General features: G+C 44.8%; 1 protein-coding gene across 1 annotated transcript in view; it reads right to left on the bottom strand.

Moving 5' to 3' along the window:
- atrnl1a (attractin-like 1a) overlaps positions 1-17,479 on the bottom strand; it is a 216,481-nt gene that overhangs the window by 28,571 nt on the left and 170,431 nt on the right. The window contains exon 28 of the mRNA XM_023394687.2: positions 5,870-5,965. Within this exon, the coding sequence (XP_023250455.1) occupies positions 5,870-5,965 (96 nt within the window). The remainder of the gene's footprint in view (positions 1-5,869; positions 5,966-17,479) is intronic.

The raw sequence follows: 17,479 nt of genomic DNA, 5'->3' as shown, positions 1-17,479 counted from the left end.
TCCCCATCCACCAGCCCTCCTTCCTGAGGCATATTAAATCCTCGCAATTCAAGAATAAATACGCCACATTAAAACACGAGGATTCATCCTTTGCTTTAAATAGCATTATGAAAACGGGGAGACTGCCGTTAATAAGCAGCAAGGTGGGAGCTGCTTCTCGCGGGCGGAGGCGTGCAGATGCTAGTTGCTGCGGGCTCATCAGCTTTACGACGTAACGGCAGTACTTTATGGAGGCAGTGGAAACATCGATTTATGCTGATGACTCCGCCTGTGTTCTGTAATGCAGCAATGACACACTGTAAAGCTCGGATGAAGCCGGGGAGTGGAAGAAGAGGAGGAGAGGCCTTTAGCTGCAGAGCTCGGCCGTACACTCTGTGAGCTAGTGGTTTTTACTGCTATTTAACATATAGCTGGAGAGAAGCACGACGCGGGGCACTATCACAAGCCTCCCGCTATTCAAAGACATTTTACATATGGATTCATATCATTTATTCTTCAGGAGATGTCATCAGTTGCATTGCAGAGAATTTAAAGGATTTAAGATTTTACAGGTCGGTAATATCCGCATTTGGTACAAATTATAGGGGAAAATGTGTTTAATTACTTCACTTCAAATGGTTTATTTCTAACCAATCAATGCACAACAGTTCAACTAAATTTTCAGGTAAAGACTACAAGCACGCAATTAAAAGTTTAAGTCCAATATTAAACGAATAATGATAATTACAGGCGCTGTAATTAGCACCTGCATCATCTTTCCAGGAAACTCCTCAGGTGTTATCAGAGAAGCTAGCGTGAACTGACCAGTTACATAAAGGCTTGTATGATCCCCACGTCAGTGTTGGCTCATCGCACCTCCCTCTACTTTTATCCATCACATCATTCATTTCAGGTAAAACAAAAGTAGGTACCTGTATCTGTCCAGATGTTGAGAGAAAGTTTCCGCTGTTACAAGATGCCACAAATAAATGAATGCAAAAATCAAATATCTCTTTCCAGCAACTGTGTCCCGTTTACTCTGAATAACCCAAAGAGTTTATTCAAACTGTATGCAATGCAAACTCTCAACAGTGACGTCTATGCATCACCCAGAATTAATCCTGATACCTGTATGATCCTTTTATTTTAAATTCTATATAATAAATCAACCGTTTGAAGTAGCACGGACACAGTACGTAACTACTGCAGAGAAAACAAGTGCACACGGCAGCTGTGACACATATAGACTTTTCCTCTCACGACACTGACACAAGTCTTTGGTTTTTTGTTTTGTTTGAAGAGTGTAATTGTAAGTCTTTAGAGGACAGAAAAAACATTCTTTCCAGCCGCGACACACGCAGCCTGCATCATTACAGAAGATTAACCGAGCCCAGACGCCTCACCGCGCCGTATGATAGGAAATGATAGACGGCTCTTGTTCCGAGAGTACCTGTAATTGCAAGTCGTCAGAGGACAGAAAAAACGTCTTTGAGCTCAGAGAGCTTTTTAAGTTCATCCTTTATGTGTCCTGGGGAATCTAAGCACACGCCGCACGTCCACATGAATTTATACATAATATTGTGATGGATCCTGAAAGCGTTTGTTCTGACGGAGACGGAGAGGAAGAGACTCTGTGGTTTGAACACAGGAGGAGGAAGAGAAGCTCAGAGGACGGGGGTCGTCTTCTACTCTGGAAGACGATACAGACACATACACATGAGGTGTGTTTACAGAGGATATCAATCCTCGATATTATGTTCATATCAAAACACAAAGTTATTTTCATGTTTAGATTCTGATGGGAAACAAACATGAACATACAAAAGATTATCACCGCTGCACATTTCACTGATGTGATTGAGATACTGTGGCTGGAAATGTTCATTAATGTTGATTAAATAAAGTAATCAGGGTGGCCCTCACACTTCCCTCACGCTTCCCTCACACTTCCCTCACGCTTCCCTCACGCTTCCCTCACGCTTCCCTCACGCTTCCCTCACACTTCCCTCACGCTTCCCTCACGCTTCGCACATTAGTGGCATGTAAACGTTATTTCTAGAAGAAAGAGTCCGACATGTGGTTAATGGTGACGGTGAAAATACTGAAGGAATAAATGTGAGAACAGAAATCAGACAATGAAATCTCATATTTCAGGTTACCTATATTCAAGAGATCAGAGTGGAGGAGGAAAGGGAAGGACATGGGAGGAAGGGATTTTCCTTATTTCCATATAAAATTAAAAATACAAACATAAATAATTGAAAAGCACAACTCAGGCAGTTTATTATGTATTAATCCTCTGTAAAATAACACCACACTCCTTTCCATGTAATGATACGTTCATGGTTTGATTCACGCATCATGCACGTGTGTGGAAAACAACAGGTGTGCTGTTCCGCGCTTGCCGAGTAAACATGGCGTGCAACGGGATGATGATGACTCTATTTGTTTAACTATACTCCGCCGCTCTGCAAAAGCGGGACAACATAAAATAGCGGGGCAGCATGGAAATGTTCCCTTTCCCTCATTCATTACACAATTATGCTAAGCTGCATGCTTGACTATGAACCAGATGTTGTGTAATTAACCTCGGTGTGAAGATAGCGTTCTGCCCCATTGTCTCTCACCTTCAAGAATGAAATGGAAACCAGGCTGAGGCGGAGATAAGGGGAAGGTACTCCTGAGGTTTTCCACAGGCACGTGAACTAAGCCGAGCTGAGCCGAGTCAAACCTGGTCAAAAAAAGGAGCTAAAACTAATTAAACGTCGTGTGCAGATAGCCCCTCGCGCCGCGGTCTCCGCAACCTTCAGCTCCAACTGTGCGAGGAGATGAAACCTCGAACAGGAGGGGGGGATACATGGAGGTGGACGTGATGTTCACTGACTGGGTTTTGGATTTTTAAAATGTCACAGTATTTATTTATTTATTTTTTACAGAGCAGCTCCAAAATAAAATCAAATTAAATTGATCTGACTCCACGTCAAAGAGGTCACTTTTCTGCACGAACACACAGTGTTACGTGGCCAGCATTCATTTGGTTTCAGTATGTTATTAGCTTTTGTTTTCATGTTGAAATACACAGTTGGGGAAAATGTTTAAAATCTACCGTCATGTCAGATGTGGTCTGAGAGCTCAGCGCTGTTATTTGTTTCCATGCAGTTTGATAAATGAGGGTCGCCGTTATCTCCGGCTTTTATTCCGACCGCTCGACCTCTCGTTCGCGGCAAATCTCCTGCAACATCTGTCGCTGGGCTCCCACTGTGGCTTTAGGGAGGGACGGCAGAGGTGGCTCAGGGGTAACAGTTCACTTCCCACGATGCATCACTACCATCAGGATTATTAATATGTTGAAATCGGTTACATCAAGGCAAGGTCGGTCAAATTAGCGTTTTCTGTTCGGCTCAAATCCCATCGTCCTTGTGTAACGAGACAACAATCTACCATCAAACAGTGTTAAACTATATAATGTTACACTTCACACACTGTGGTGATTTACTGCAGCACACAGGAAAAGTGTTGATGAATGCTGCACAGTCTTAAATGACTCCCTGTTATTTACCTGTTTATTTCTGTTTTGATTATTCAGTTTAATTTAAATGGCACTTTGGTTGACACCTTATTTATTAAACGTGCTCTATAAATAAATTTGGCTTAATTCTACCACCGGTTTATCTGTGTTAGCTGCAGGAGATGAAAGATGAAGCCAACACTAAATTGCTAAAAGCTGCAGTTCCTCTAACAACCACTAGAGTCTGGCTCCAACAGTGAGTCAGTCCCCATAGACTCCCATGTTAAACTGTCCAACTTTACAGCAGAAACAAACATGTTTACAGCCTGGTACAAAAAACTGTTTTGGTCTCTCTAGAGCTAATTTGCTCAGGGAGTCAGGCGCTGCCAAGATGGCGACAGCGAAGCAGCTCACTCTGAGCTTCACAACCTTTGGGTGACGTCACGGATGCTGCGTCCATCTTTATGTACAGTCCATGCTCAGGATGAGTCTATTCAACCCCTCTGCTCTGTGTGAGGCTCACACTCACTAAAAAAAAAATAAAGTGCAAATCTTCTACTCATAATGAATCCTGGTTTGCCGTGTTCACTTCCTCTCCACCCTCTTCGGCCCCCACCCTCCTCCGTCCATACGTCCAACAATGGTCCAATATGTCCAATAAGCCTCAACTCTCCACATCCTCACGTCCCAGCATCACCATTGGACGCTGCGGCGTGCTTGCAAAGCGACAGGAATCATAAAGCAGAAGTGACACCACCATTTGCCTCCACCCGGGAGAAGGCCACATCACATTTGGCAGAGTTACCCTTTCACTGAAAGTACCGCTGTCATGTTGCAGCATGTGCTCTGTAATCTCTTTTGTACGAGAGAGGCTGATATGAGCAGCGGGCCAGCTGCGTCTCTCAGGACCCACCACTCCACCAGCTCGCAGCGCCTCTGGAGGACCCTTCAGGGCCGGCGAGGTGAAGGTGAGGTGCCGGCGTGGTGGAGAATCACAGACAGAGCGGGGCTCTCAGGACAGCTCTGGGAAAAGTGGGCTATTGAAACCAGGTGCAGTCTCTCTCTCTCTCTCTCTGCCCTCCTCCCCTGCCGACGTCACCTCCCCGAGGTGTAATGTGCTGTCACATATCGTCTCCACCTGCTCGGCGGAGGTTTCACAGTTTAATGGCAACTTGTGTTCTCGCCTCCAACATCACGACAACACACTCGTTGACCCGCATGCGGCGTGCTTTCTATCGTTTTTATCAATTTACAGACGCCGTGGAGCAAAGTGGAGCGCACGCTGGTACACAGCGTCACAGTTCACAACGCCGTTGCCCCTGACGTCACCTCAGCGTCACACCTAAGGTAAGTTTGGTTCGTGGCCAGCGTTATCTGCAAGAGAGTAAATTGCATAATGACTTTGCCTCCAGTCACCGGAGACGCTCCAGTGTTAAAGCTCCCGCCTCAGCGTGAGACACTGACGCTGCAGTATTCTCAGTTCGGCTCTGCGTTTCTTTGTGGACGTGCTGAACTCATTTAATTCCACAACGCTCAGCTGTCGAGGCCGGCCTGCGCCCGCCCGCCGCGGCTCTGTGTGTTTGTTAGTGTCTAATCAGGAAACAATGGCTCAGACGCCGCTATTCTTTCTGAATCGACGAGGGTCGGTGCTGACTTGGCCACGCACTGCACTGTGGGACGTCAAACTGTCCGTATGAACCTCCGCCACTGTGATGAATCACAACTCCATTCACCTCCAATCACAACAGACTTGAATAACCAGGGGCCCAGTGCAGTTACACAACAATGACAACAAGTTCCTGTTTGGCTTCTCTCTGATGACTCGCACCTTGTTCTTAAAACCTGTGAGCAGGAGTGAGACACAAGTGGTTCACTTCAGTTAAGGCAGCGTGACGTTTTCCTTTATCCTTCTTACTCGCGGCGTGGACTTTTGTTGACAAGCGACAACTCCCACCCAACTTCAAGCTGAGACGAGGATTTATCAGTAAACATCTGTACGACTGTTCAAGGCATTTAAACTGAGATCCGTTGCTTTAAATCTTTCTCAGTGCCACCGCTCGTTGCACTACCAGTTTACAGCATCAGCATCCGGTCGTGTATCCGCACACCGCCACACAATCACACATCCACAGCGGCGCCATGATACCAAGGCAGGAGGTCAGTGGGTCAAAACAGTGTTTACATCCTTGTTTGTGTTTGTCTGTGTGTGTGTGTGTAGGACGCCTCACAGCAGGCGTGGATATGCAAATGAACACACTGACCTCAGTGACTGTGTTTGTGTGTGTGTGAGTGTGTGTGTTTTCCCTCGTGTCTTTGTATGTGTCTGTGTCTTTTGGTTTTGTTTTTCTCCGTGCGCCTCCGTGTTTGTGTCTCTTCTCTGACCTGCAGCAGCTCCTCTTGGTCTCCGCCCACCTCCAGCACGACAGCAACCGACGCGAAGGGACGACTGGCCATCTGCTGTCGCTCTCTCATCAGCTGCTACAGAGGAGAAACAGAAAAATAAAGATTTTTCATTGGAATTGTATGTTGAATTTGACAGAATACCCTTTATTTACACTGGAAAACAATGTTATTCATGCAGAGCTGGACCACAATCCCCTTGTGTTTGGTTACTGAGGAGGAGGAGGAGCTCTGCTTGGACCAGTTAGAGGTTAAATGCCTTGCTCAATGGCATCTGAACAGGAGTTAATGCTCAGTTTCTCCCTCACAGACGTCTGGGTTTAGATTTTACCTCACAATGAGGTGCACACGGCCTTTTCTTTAACCCAGAACCGTGTGTGATCGAGGAGGAAAGAAAGGTTAAAATGATGGCTGGAGAAAAATGGGGTTAAAGTGAAAATAAAGAAATTGAAAGAAAGGGGGTGAGAGAGTGAAAAAATAAGAAGAAAGAGAGAGAGAGAGGTCAGGACAGTAAAGGAATAAAAAGAAGGATGGGAGGAGGAGGCAGAGGATGGAGGGGGGGGCAGAGATCAAAGCAGAAGTGGTTGATAGATGCACAGGAGGAAGGCGAAGAGGAGTGGGGGAATGGCAGGTGGTGGAGGGACGGAGGGAGTCAGAGGGGAGGAGGAGGAGGAGGAGGAGGAGGAGGAGGGGGGCAGGCAAACTTCATTAATGAGGAAATGTCAGATGAACAAAGGCAGACGGCGAGGCCTTTATCAGCATGAGGTCCAAACACCCCGACCGAGAACACAAACACAGAGATACAGCACATAACAAAAAACAAAAGACCCAGAAACATATTGGGAACATGCAAATACACACTCCCAACACAAAGCAAAACAAAGACACACACACTGGCATCCGCAGAGACGAGTGCGCGCAGTAGGTGTGTCAGAATCTGAATTAGTGCGAGGACCAAAAAAAGAAAACAAAAAACACAACGACAACATGCTCGCTGCGTTTTCATCTACCCTCCACTCTCCATCAAAAAGCCCTTTTCCCAGCGTTTTCCACTTCACTACAGACATGTTAATGGGGTTCTGTTTCTACATTTAGCTCGGGGGTGGCCACCTGTTTCACGCACAACAAACTCATTTCGGGCCGATAACGCGCCAGAGCTCTAATCATCAGTATGGTGCTTGTTGTTGCAGGAGAAAATCTCAAAAATCTCTCTCTCTCCTCACCACACACACACACAAACACACACACACATTTCTGACCGGTTTCACCAATCACACAGAGGTAGTATCTGGGCTCCAGATTGTGACCCTTACAGGGGATAAAAGCTTAAGTTCGTTTACAGCCCTGAGATAATTGTTCCACAAAGACGAATGACATGAAACGGACTCTGTTAGATCAGTGTGGGAAAATCTAAAAATCTGCTAAAGCCAACACAGTAAGGAAGTGATAAGAACAATAATAAAAACTGGGAATTATATACTCCCCAAGTTCCCCCTGTCACACTGTGCTGCCAATTACCCAATAAAAGCCAAAGGTTGAAATGTAAACGAACATCAAGCGGCATAAAGGAGGACGTGAGAGGGATTAAGAAAGACAAAAACAATCGAGCACAACTAAAGAAAGAGGAGAAACACAAAGCCGTGATATCAGCAAAAGAAAAAGAGAGAAATAGGAGAACGACAACAAAGTCTGGCAGAAGGAACAAAAGAGAAGTTAAAGCAAAGGAAAGGAAAAAGCAAAGGTAGAGTGATTACCACGAGGAAGAGGTGAGCCACTCCTAAATGTCAATGGCCTCCACACTGTTACCTCTCCCTAGACCGGAGCAACCCCCCCCCCACGCCTTCTGTGTCGGCTCCTGTTGCCGAGAAAAGGCTGCACACTGACATTAACTACCTGTCAGGTGTTGTGCTAGCGTGCCGGCGGCCTGCCTTGCTTGCCAGTGTCAGACTCTTTAAGCATGAATGAATACTACACCTGTAGCTACATCAGCACAGTCAGGGCGCTCCGGCGGCAGCAACTGTTCTGCTAGCGCACGCCGCCGCGCCGGCTAAATGTGATGTCTTCTCTTGTTAGCTGTCACTGCTATGCTAACACCGCTCAGATGACAGAGTGTGCTCGCTAGCATCGCTGTTAGCCTCCTGTTGATGTCAGCTCGGATTTGTAAGAGCCCAGGTGAGACAGGGAGGGTGTCTGTGTCCTGTGAGTTTTATGAGGTAATTTATCCCCTTTACACATTTTTAGACCTTAAGAGGTTCATTACGTTTTATTATATTAGTGTATAATTTACAAAGACATGATAATTAATTGTATCTACAAAGTTATTAGCATCTTGTCAGTTTTTATGGCCAATAAATTAGAGCCAAAAGTCGACTTTATGTACGTAACTGTGTGTGTAATTGATTTTTGTGTTAAACTTTTCATAAACTGATTATTTTTGACACCTGGGGGGCAGTTTTACCTCACTTTTGGGGAGTGGGGGCAAAAGAAAAGCAGGGAAAACAAAGCAGGAAGAAAAAGCATTTTAAATGGGACCAGTGGTGCTTTTTTTGTAGTTGGTATTTCAAACAGATTGGTAAACAGCCTGATTCAAATACCGACTACCATGCTGATTTTTTACTTTGTTTAGTCCATCAATGCCTCACACCCAACTGACCAAAAAAAAAAGAAAGAAAAAAAAAGATGCCTCCCAAAACCATCCAAGTGAAGCTTTGCTGACACTCGCTGGCTAAACTAAAACTAATTGGTTCAAGTCAGTGAAAGTCTGTGAAACCAAAGTTAACTGTAGGTAGGAGAGGGGATGTAAACAACAGTGTCTGGTGTCAAGGAGATGCCACACACACCCTCTTTCCCTACAAGGTTTTACAACAGTATAACAACATTAAAGCTCCTCCAGTGTAAAGGTCTGTGTCCATGTGTAGTGTGATTATAGATCAGCTCTAGCTTCTATATTAATACTGTGAAAGTATCAAAGCTTCAGTCCACAGAGAAATGCACACAGCCTGTATTCAGAAACTGAGCCTTAAAACCAGCCGTCAGGACTTCTGGAACTTTGTGATGTCACAACAAATCAGTCACCAAGCCCCGCCCACCTGGACCCACCATCCAAACCTTGCAGGATTTGGTTTTCTCTGAGTGTTTTTACCTGAAATCTGCTATATTTTTATTGGATCACTCAGAAAACAAGTCAGCCAATCAGAAGAGAGGCTCAGAGCCTCCTCTCTCCTGATTGGCTCACCGACCTGTTGTTACTAGAGCTGCAGAGAGAAGCCTGAGAGAGGAGATGTGAAACTACACTGAGATAGTTTTTGGCTCTTAAAACCACAAATATATTTTCTTACGGATCAACACTTCAAATAAAACATAGAAGAAGAAGAAAATATGGAGCTTTAATAATGATGCCACTTCTGCCCTCATTTTGAAGCACTTGTACAAACTGATGTTTTCTTATTTCTCAGGACAATCTCTGTTTTGCTAATTGCTCTGACATTAAACCGAATGAATGAAAAAAAAAACAATGATAAGTGAGAAACATAATGTTTATTTCTTAGAGCCCATCTTCACAGTACTGTAGTTAGATCTGCTTATGCCTCAGGTGCACAATTCAAATATAGTCTAGAAAGGGTTTTTTTTTTGGGGGGGGGTGGGCTTCATTCACTGTTTGGGTGCATCCATGTGTGAGTTTGTGTCATATGAGGTGTTCTCTCATCTCTTTCTTCCCTAAAGCCACCGCTTCTGTGTTAGTGAGATTAGACAAACTGGTCAAGGTGAGCGAGGTCACATTTGTGCGTGCGTGTGTGTGTATGTGTGTGTGTGTTGTGACTACATAAATCAGTCTAGACAGAGGAATTATGTTTGAACATAAAACGTGGAAGTAATATTCAGCACTGTGTTAAGTTTTAGAGTCTAGTGACTATGCAAGTGTGTGTGTGTGTGTGTGTGTATGTTGACTGTACATATGGACTGATGTTCTGTTTACCTTGGTGGATACAAATGCAAATGCACATGTTAATTTTGGTAAAACAGACCACTTGTGTGTGTGCTCATGCATGTGTTATGTTTTTAATGCCCCCCCCCCGACAAGTCCTTGAGTGGGCAACAAGGACAAGGCAGCGGCCATCTTCTCTGTCTGCCTGTCGGGCTGTAAATCAGCCATAAAACGGCTAATTAACTCTGCTGTGCTGTAAACAAGCGGTGCCACACTAGACACCACCAACTGGATGACAAAAGGAGGGAGGGTGGAGACAGAGGTATATGTGTGTGTGTGTGTATGTGTGTGTGTGTGTGTGTCTGAGGGAGAGAGAGAGAGAAGTAATATCTACTTTTCTGGTTTCAAGGATTTTTAGCCAGATTCCTGCCCTGAAATTCAAACTAAATCACAGGGAGACACAAAGTTAACATTCTCTGCGAGCGTCCGTCCGTGCTTTCGCTCCATACTGAATGTGCCTGTGCTTATCTAGCCTCGAGGGGGGAGGCACGACATCCAAACATCCATTCATTCATCCATCCAGCCATCTCAGCTGGACGGACAGACGAATAAACAGCCAGGAGAGAAACGAGAGCGCCGCAACAATGGAGCCAATCACATGGCGAATTATGCCTTCACAGAACGCAGCTCTACCAAAGTAGCACCTGCGAGCTCAAATTGCCGGTACTGTTAGACGGATTGGAAATATCTGCGTAATGTGCTGTTTGCTGAGTGTGGATGCACTCCTGTGCAAATAACGGGTTTCACGACGCGACAAGTGGCTCACCGCTACTGTGGCTGCAATTAAACTCCACATCGTCTCTGTGAGGGCGAAACTAAAGCAATGTCCACACATCTGCGAGCCGGTGCACATATGTCAGTGAGTAGGTTTGGTTTGTGTGGCAGGGGGATTTTTTTTTTTTGCAGAAGCTAGTTTTCATTTTCTATTCATAATTATTTTTTAGCACAAACTGTAAGGACACACTGGGCTACATACTACATCCTTCGGTCCAATTAGAGGAAATCTTAATGCTGCAGCGCGATCCTCTAACAGCTTGGTGAAGACCCTTTAGTGTTTCAACATGACAGTGTCCCGGGAGCAACACCAAGAAGAACCGGACCGGCCTGGAAAAGATGCCTGAGCTCGAACTCATCCAGCAGCTGAAGGAAGAGTCGCAGCAGTAACTGAGAACCAGCCTCAAACCAGACGAGTGGAGGCTGCAATCGTAACAGATGTCCTGGTTCGTGAATGACATGTTCAGTCGCAGTAATGCAAATGTGTGATGTTTACTTTAAATACACAAATGTGTTGAAAACTGAAACCTGAATAACATACAATCCCCTTCAAGTGTTGTTTTTATTGCACACTGAAGAGATTAAAAGATGAATATGAGACAAGAGTTAGTATTTACATCTAGACTTAGCACCTTTTAATTCATCTCATCCCGTTTTTCAAATTAGCAGAAACACTGGAACATGTAACTGACAAGTGTTTCCTGCAAAGAAATGGAAGGCCAAACTGGAATTAGCAACAACAATAACAAAAAGAAAGGATCTGGTCCTGATTCAAACTGTACAAAAGCTCATGTGCGGAGATGATGTCACGGCTCAGTCTCGCATGGAACGAGCTCACTGATCGTTACTGATGACGTAACTCGTGACGGTAGCAGCGGCATGAATCCAGAAGTCTACAGAAACATTTTATCTGCCAATTTTCTGTAGAGAAATACATCCAAACTAATCAGGAGGAACTTTGTCACGGATCAAGACGATGACCCAAAACACTCTGCCAACAATAACAAAGGGTTTCTCATCAAGGAGGGGAAAACGTGGAAGGTTTTAGTTTGGCCAAGGCGCTCACTGGACCTTCTCCCGATGAAACATGAATTCCACCTCCTGAAGAAGAGACTAGGAAGAAAAAAAAAAAGGCTGGAAAACATGTGGATGCAACATGAAATTATAACTCCCGTCTCATATTCATGTTTTGATCTTAGACCCGAACGTCTTCAGCGTAGAGCTAAAAACAAAAAGGAACTGGCCTTGCTGTTTCAGTAGTTTTTTTGAGGGGGACTGTAGGTGAGGAAATAAAGAATACAGTGGGGAAAACAGACCCGACTCAAAACACACAGAGCAGAATTTGCTGATGTGAAGCTGCTGAACAACACATTTCTCATCCAACATTACTGCCACTGTTTCCCCTGTAGACGTAATGCAACATCAGCGCCCATGTTCCTCCAGTCCATCTGTAACTTAACTAGATGGTTTAATCAATGCCACAGAAGGCCGCAGGTTTAGCTCTGATTAATGTTTTAATCAGAGCTACGAGAGAAACACACGTTTCTGGACAGGGCTTATAACTCTTACCGGCTGTTTCCCAAAACCACAGACAGTCAGAGTTTCACAGTGTGAGCGCAGACGAGCTATAAAGTCATCATGATGTTAATAAAGGCGCCTTCAAAGAAAATGCAAACATGAGAAGGGACAGATGAAAACTGCGACCGTGACGGTAGATTTTACAGTTCAGCACTGAAAGTAAAAGGCAAAATCTTATTTTAATGTTAAATGCGGTCAAGCATTATGTAACCCTGTAAAAATCAGTCTGCTCTTTTAGTGTCGGCAGAGCCGGACAGAGCGATACATCCCTCGCACATGACAAATTACAGTCTCGGTTTTTATGGATCTCAATTTCTGGAGGGGGAAATGTTCAAGGACATAAGTTAGCTGGACTGTCCCCGGCTGGACATAAAGCATCTGTTCCGAAGCTGAGAGTCGTGTTGAGATGGAGAAAGCGGGAGGTTAAAGTAGTGCTCTGTTTGGATTGGGGTTATGAAGGGTCATTGTTTACATTACATCTGCATGTTACTCTCGTGTTGCTGAATTAAAAAGAAGGTACCGTTGGTACGCCACAGGTATAGATATGAGTGTGAATGCATTTCATCCTTCTGTACATGTTAACCCTGTGGTTGGAGGTTTACCTGTCCAGGGTGAACCCCCACCTCTGGCTTGCTTTGTGCTGGGACCCCTACCCTCCAATCACCCAGCAGATTGGAGAGTCAATGGATAGAAGGATGGATGGATGTAAGCATGACATTTCCTAGAGCTGCAGAGACAGGTCTAGATGAGATGGTGTTTGGTTCTTAAAACCGCAAATATATCTTCTTATGGATCAACACTTCCAGTTCATGCACATAACTACACTGACTGTGAGTTCGGTTGGGGATGCTGCAAAAAGAGTGATGACAATACTGTTGCTACATGGGTCTATTATAGGGTCTTTTATTTTGGCGTCAGTGATAAAGTGGAGTTTCCCTCAACGATCAACAGGAGCCCAAGATACAGTAACTCCTCAACTTGCTTTGCCCCCGAAACCTGAGATGAGAAATCTCATTCAAAAACGCAGCTACTCACCACACACTCACAAAGATGCCAAGACACACGAGTGCACACTTTGAAGAAAAAAGACGCAAAGAGATTCACGCAGCATCTTACTCTCTAAGCACAGTATTGTTGGAACCCCACGATAGGGATCTACACAAACAAGAACACGCAGACACACACACACACATTCATAGAGCCATGATTGATACTGATAAGTATTCAATTATTCCCTCATTATGTGGCTTTTGAAGCTCAGTGCTGTGACTGGAGACAGATAGGATTTGCGGCGTCGCCTCTCGGCATAAAAATATCATATAAGCTATTGAATGAACAATGAGTCCATCCAGGCACAGTGTCCGCAGAGACACCGCTGCTCTGATTGTTTGATACAATGCAGCTGCTTTACAAAGGACACACACATGGGGAGCACTCGTGGATTTACATCATAAAAACACCTGGAAATAATGCCAATTTCGTCTCTTGGATGTGTGCAGACAAACAGGTGTGAGCACGGAGAGACGAATCAACACTGAGAATCACACACACACACACAAACACACACACATTTCTCTGCCTCTTGAATTTGTATGCCAGTGGGGCCACAATTGAGAGGCGATAACAAATCTCATTTCCGGCATGTTTGCCAAGTTTCCAGACGGCATTTGTCTCCTGGCTGAATGTGGTGAGTGGGATCTGAGGAGAGTAAACAAGAGCACAGATATCCCTGTTTGATAGAAACCACCACTCCGAACTGGCTTCCTACTCACCGTCCCTAAGGCGGGAAAGACCGGACAAAGCCCTTGAGGGTCTGGTTCAGCGGTGGCTGCTCAAAGACAAAGCCGTCCTAGTTAAACGAATACCACCAAAGAGTCTGTCTGTTGAACCTGCAGTTACAAGAGATTCCACCGGAGAACCGGAGTTACCGCGGGAATAAAACCACTCCTATGACATAATAGACTTCTCTGTTGTCCATTCACATGTTCCACATGTTCCTAACAACTGTGGTTTTCCCAATAAAGTGCTGGATACGTGGAGCTTTGGAGCTACAAGGGAGAATAAAAAGGATGTTCAGGTTATGGTTCAAGGTCATTTCCATTTCCACATATCTCTTTGAGTGTGTTTTCTTCTCTTGTGTAAAACAGTCGCTTACGTTCGCTTGACTGACGGCGCCATGACGATAACTCGGTCAGGGTGCAACATACCTACAGCGTTTACACTCATAGTTCCTTCCTACAGCTCTGTTCTAAGTAATGTCAAGTATTAACCATTTATTGGCGAAGCGTTATATATGAAATGCGCAGCTGACAACAAACGCTGCCAAACATCAAGAGAACGGCGAGTAGTGGACAATCAGAGGAGAAACGTTTTTGCTGGAATATTTATTTATAAGGATCATAACACTGTGGGGTTTTTTGGGGGGAAGTTTTGATGTGGCCTGATACAGAATTGAGATTTTTGGATCCAGACAGCCTTTGTTTCCATTCATTTTACGTGCAGTTTTAAATTCCCATAACGTCTCTGGAACTTGCTTGAGCTGCAGCGAACATCAAGTCGGCATCGACGATTGTCAGTGAAAGTAAAATTAGGGAACTTGAGTGAATGGAGACAAAAAAAATTGCAGGAAAAATAAGTAACAAAGGTTTACAAAATGTCAGCTTTGACATAAGGTGAATGTGATTTGTTTGAAATTGGCTAAAACTTGCGAACAAAAACCCAAAAAAGAAACGGTGGTCCTTCAAGGTCTGGGCACACAGCAGTGATGAGTGATTGGAGAGGTGCTTATGTTGCTGCAGGACTTTATAAGAGCTGGATTACCAAGGTAAAACGACGACACACAGACAGCTCAAAATGTCAAGGTGCATCTTAAACTGCGGTCTGAAAAACTGTATTGACAGCTGGTTCCAGAAGCAGCGTTTCCACAGACGGATGTACAACCAGAGCCCCGAGAGAGAGAGAGAGAGAGAGAGGCAGACAATCTGAACGCAGCAGAACATCTTCGACACATCCAGGCACGGCGGTGGAATAAATCCCCATTGCTTTTGGAGAGCTAATTAGAGAAGACCAGAGAGACAAAGGCAGGCAGAAAAAGGTTTATAGATCGTGTGGCTTGTAGCAGTTACTCTGAACAAGGCAGACACACACTTGTATTATGACCAATAAGTCCCATTCACAGCTAACTGCCTGGCAATCACTGCGAAACGCCTCGACTGGGGAGAGAAAAGACAACAGGGAGAGAAATATTCCAGATCAAATAGCACAAAAAATAGGCCAAATCATTTGGCTTTGTGAGAAACAAAACTGTGAAATGTGTATACATGTACAGTTTGATGACACGAACACTTTTCAGAAATGATCCTGAACATCTGAGGCAGACACTTTTTCTCTCTGATAGTGCCAGAAAATGGGTTTTCTACCCTTTCTGCTGAAACAGGATCACAAGATTGAAATATAATAAAACGACCATTTTAGAAACAGGGAGCACACGGCTCTTCTCCCTTTATATGTGTGACTGTACTGAGACAGTAAAAAATCACAATGAAACATTAACATTTTATTGCGTTTCTTCGCACAGTAGAAATCAATTTACCCTCTAAGCGTAGATGTGAACAGCGCTGATCTTTTTCCCCCGGCGTTGTTGTCGTCGTTTCAACGTTACGTTACTTTGAATCACGGATGTCGGAGGAGGAGAAACCACGGTGGGAAATAACTCTTCGGATGTGTTTAAGGCCCTGTGTTCAACATATCTGAAGATTATCACAGCTAATAAAAAAGCGAGACGCGCAGGAAAACAGACGTGTAGAGCTATACAGGTGGATTTATTTAAATCTGAATAAATCTGTGTGGATCTTTGCAGACTAAACACGGAGAGGGAGGTGTCAAACCACCAGAAAATATAGACTGATGAAATGTCTCTCATCCGCTCGCTCTCTGTCCGTCACTCTATCCCTCAAACGCAGTGACCAGTGTGTTAAGCAGCGTGGTGACCTGGTCCACTCAATCACCACCCAGTGACAGACAGAGGGAGAGAGACGTAAAGGCACAGAGGGAGAGAGAGAGAGAGAGAGACGGGAGGAAAGAAAAGTGGGCCGCTTTTAAGGGGTCATCCATTATATCCTATCACATTAGCCCTCATCATTGGCCTGCTCAGACAGCCCTCATCCATTCCCATTCTCCACAGGCCAACACACACACACACACACACACACACACACACACACACGTTCAAACAGAGGATGAAAGACCCTCTGAGGATAACTAGGCTGTGTGTGTGTGTGTGTGTGTGTGTGTGTGTTCTCAGCACAGTCCCAGCTCTTCACCAACTGATGAAAGTCCAGCAGCTGGAGTTAATCTGCTGTACCTGGCACATTCCGGCTCTCCAGTTTCAAGCAGAGCGACGTGCGTGCACCGCATGTTGTAATCCGACGGTTCCCGACCAGAAGCGATCCAGTCCGGCGAAGCGTCCGCAGCCGGGGGACACAAGTAAGTGTCTGAAATCTCCTTCACCAGCATGTGGACGCGGATTAACTCTTCGTACATGTGATTGGACAAGTGCACGTAATTTGGATTTTGAATACTGGCAACGCACGGTGCATTTTCTGGCAAGTAAATCCCAGCTGACACTGGGCGGGGTCGGGGGCGGGGTCGGGTCCATCGCAGCGCCGACGTAGTTCCTCAAACGTTTTACACCATATCTGTAACTGCTAGTTTAAATAGTTGTTGATTAGGTTCAGGAGTTTTGTCACGATCTAATCCTCAGATACTCAGTTAATTATAGACAACACAGGTTAACAGTGATTTTCACTCTCTCTCTCCTTATGAAAACAGCAGCTTCTTCACATTTCGCTCCTGCGATCTTCAGCTACTGTATCTTTACTTTAGCCTGTCTACACGGTGCGTGCCATGAGCATGACATGACGAGACACTTGCTTAAAGCAGCCGGTATGTGCCGCCCCCTGTGGTGAGTCAGGAGCTGGAAGGTGATGAAGGTGAACTTCTTCTTTATTATGTTTAATGACGATAAAATCGGCTTCCCTGGTTAAATAGAGATACTTATATATGTAAAGACGTACAAAAAGATGAGATTTATTTTTGTTTTGTTTTTGATGTGTAACTTCTGTGAGATCAGGCTCTTGTATGTGTGTGTGTGTGTGTGTGTGTGTGTGTGTGTGTGTGTGTGTGTGTGGGGGAGTGTGTGTATAATGTGTCTGCCAGTGGAGAGAGCTGTAGGTGGTTCTTATTATTGCCTTGAA

This window comes from Seriola lalandi, unplaced genomic scaffold (genome assembly GCF_002814215.2).
Source record: "Seriola lalandi dorsalis isolate HSWRI2012SDOR001 ecotype SW California unplaced genomic scaffold, Sedor1 jcf7180002054952, whole genome shotgun sequence".
In the NCBI taxonomy this organism is placed as follows: Eukaryota; Metazoa; Chordata; class Actinopteri; order Carangiformes; family Carangidae; genus Seriola; species Seriola lalandi.
Note: the sequence above shows the minus strand (reverse complement) of the source record. Positions and strands in the feature narration are given on the sequence as shown.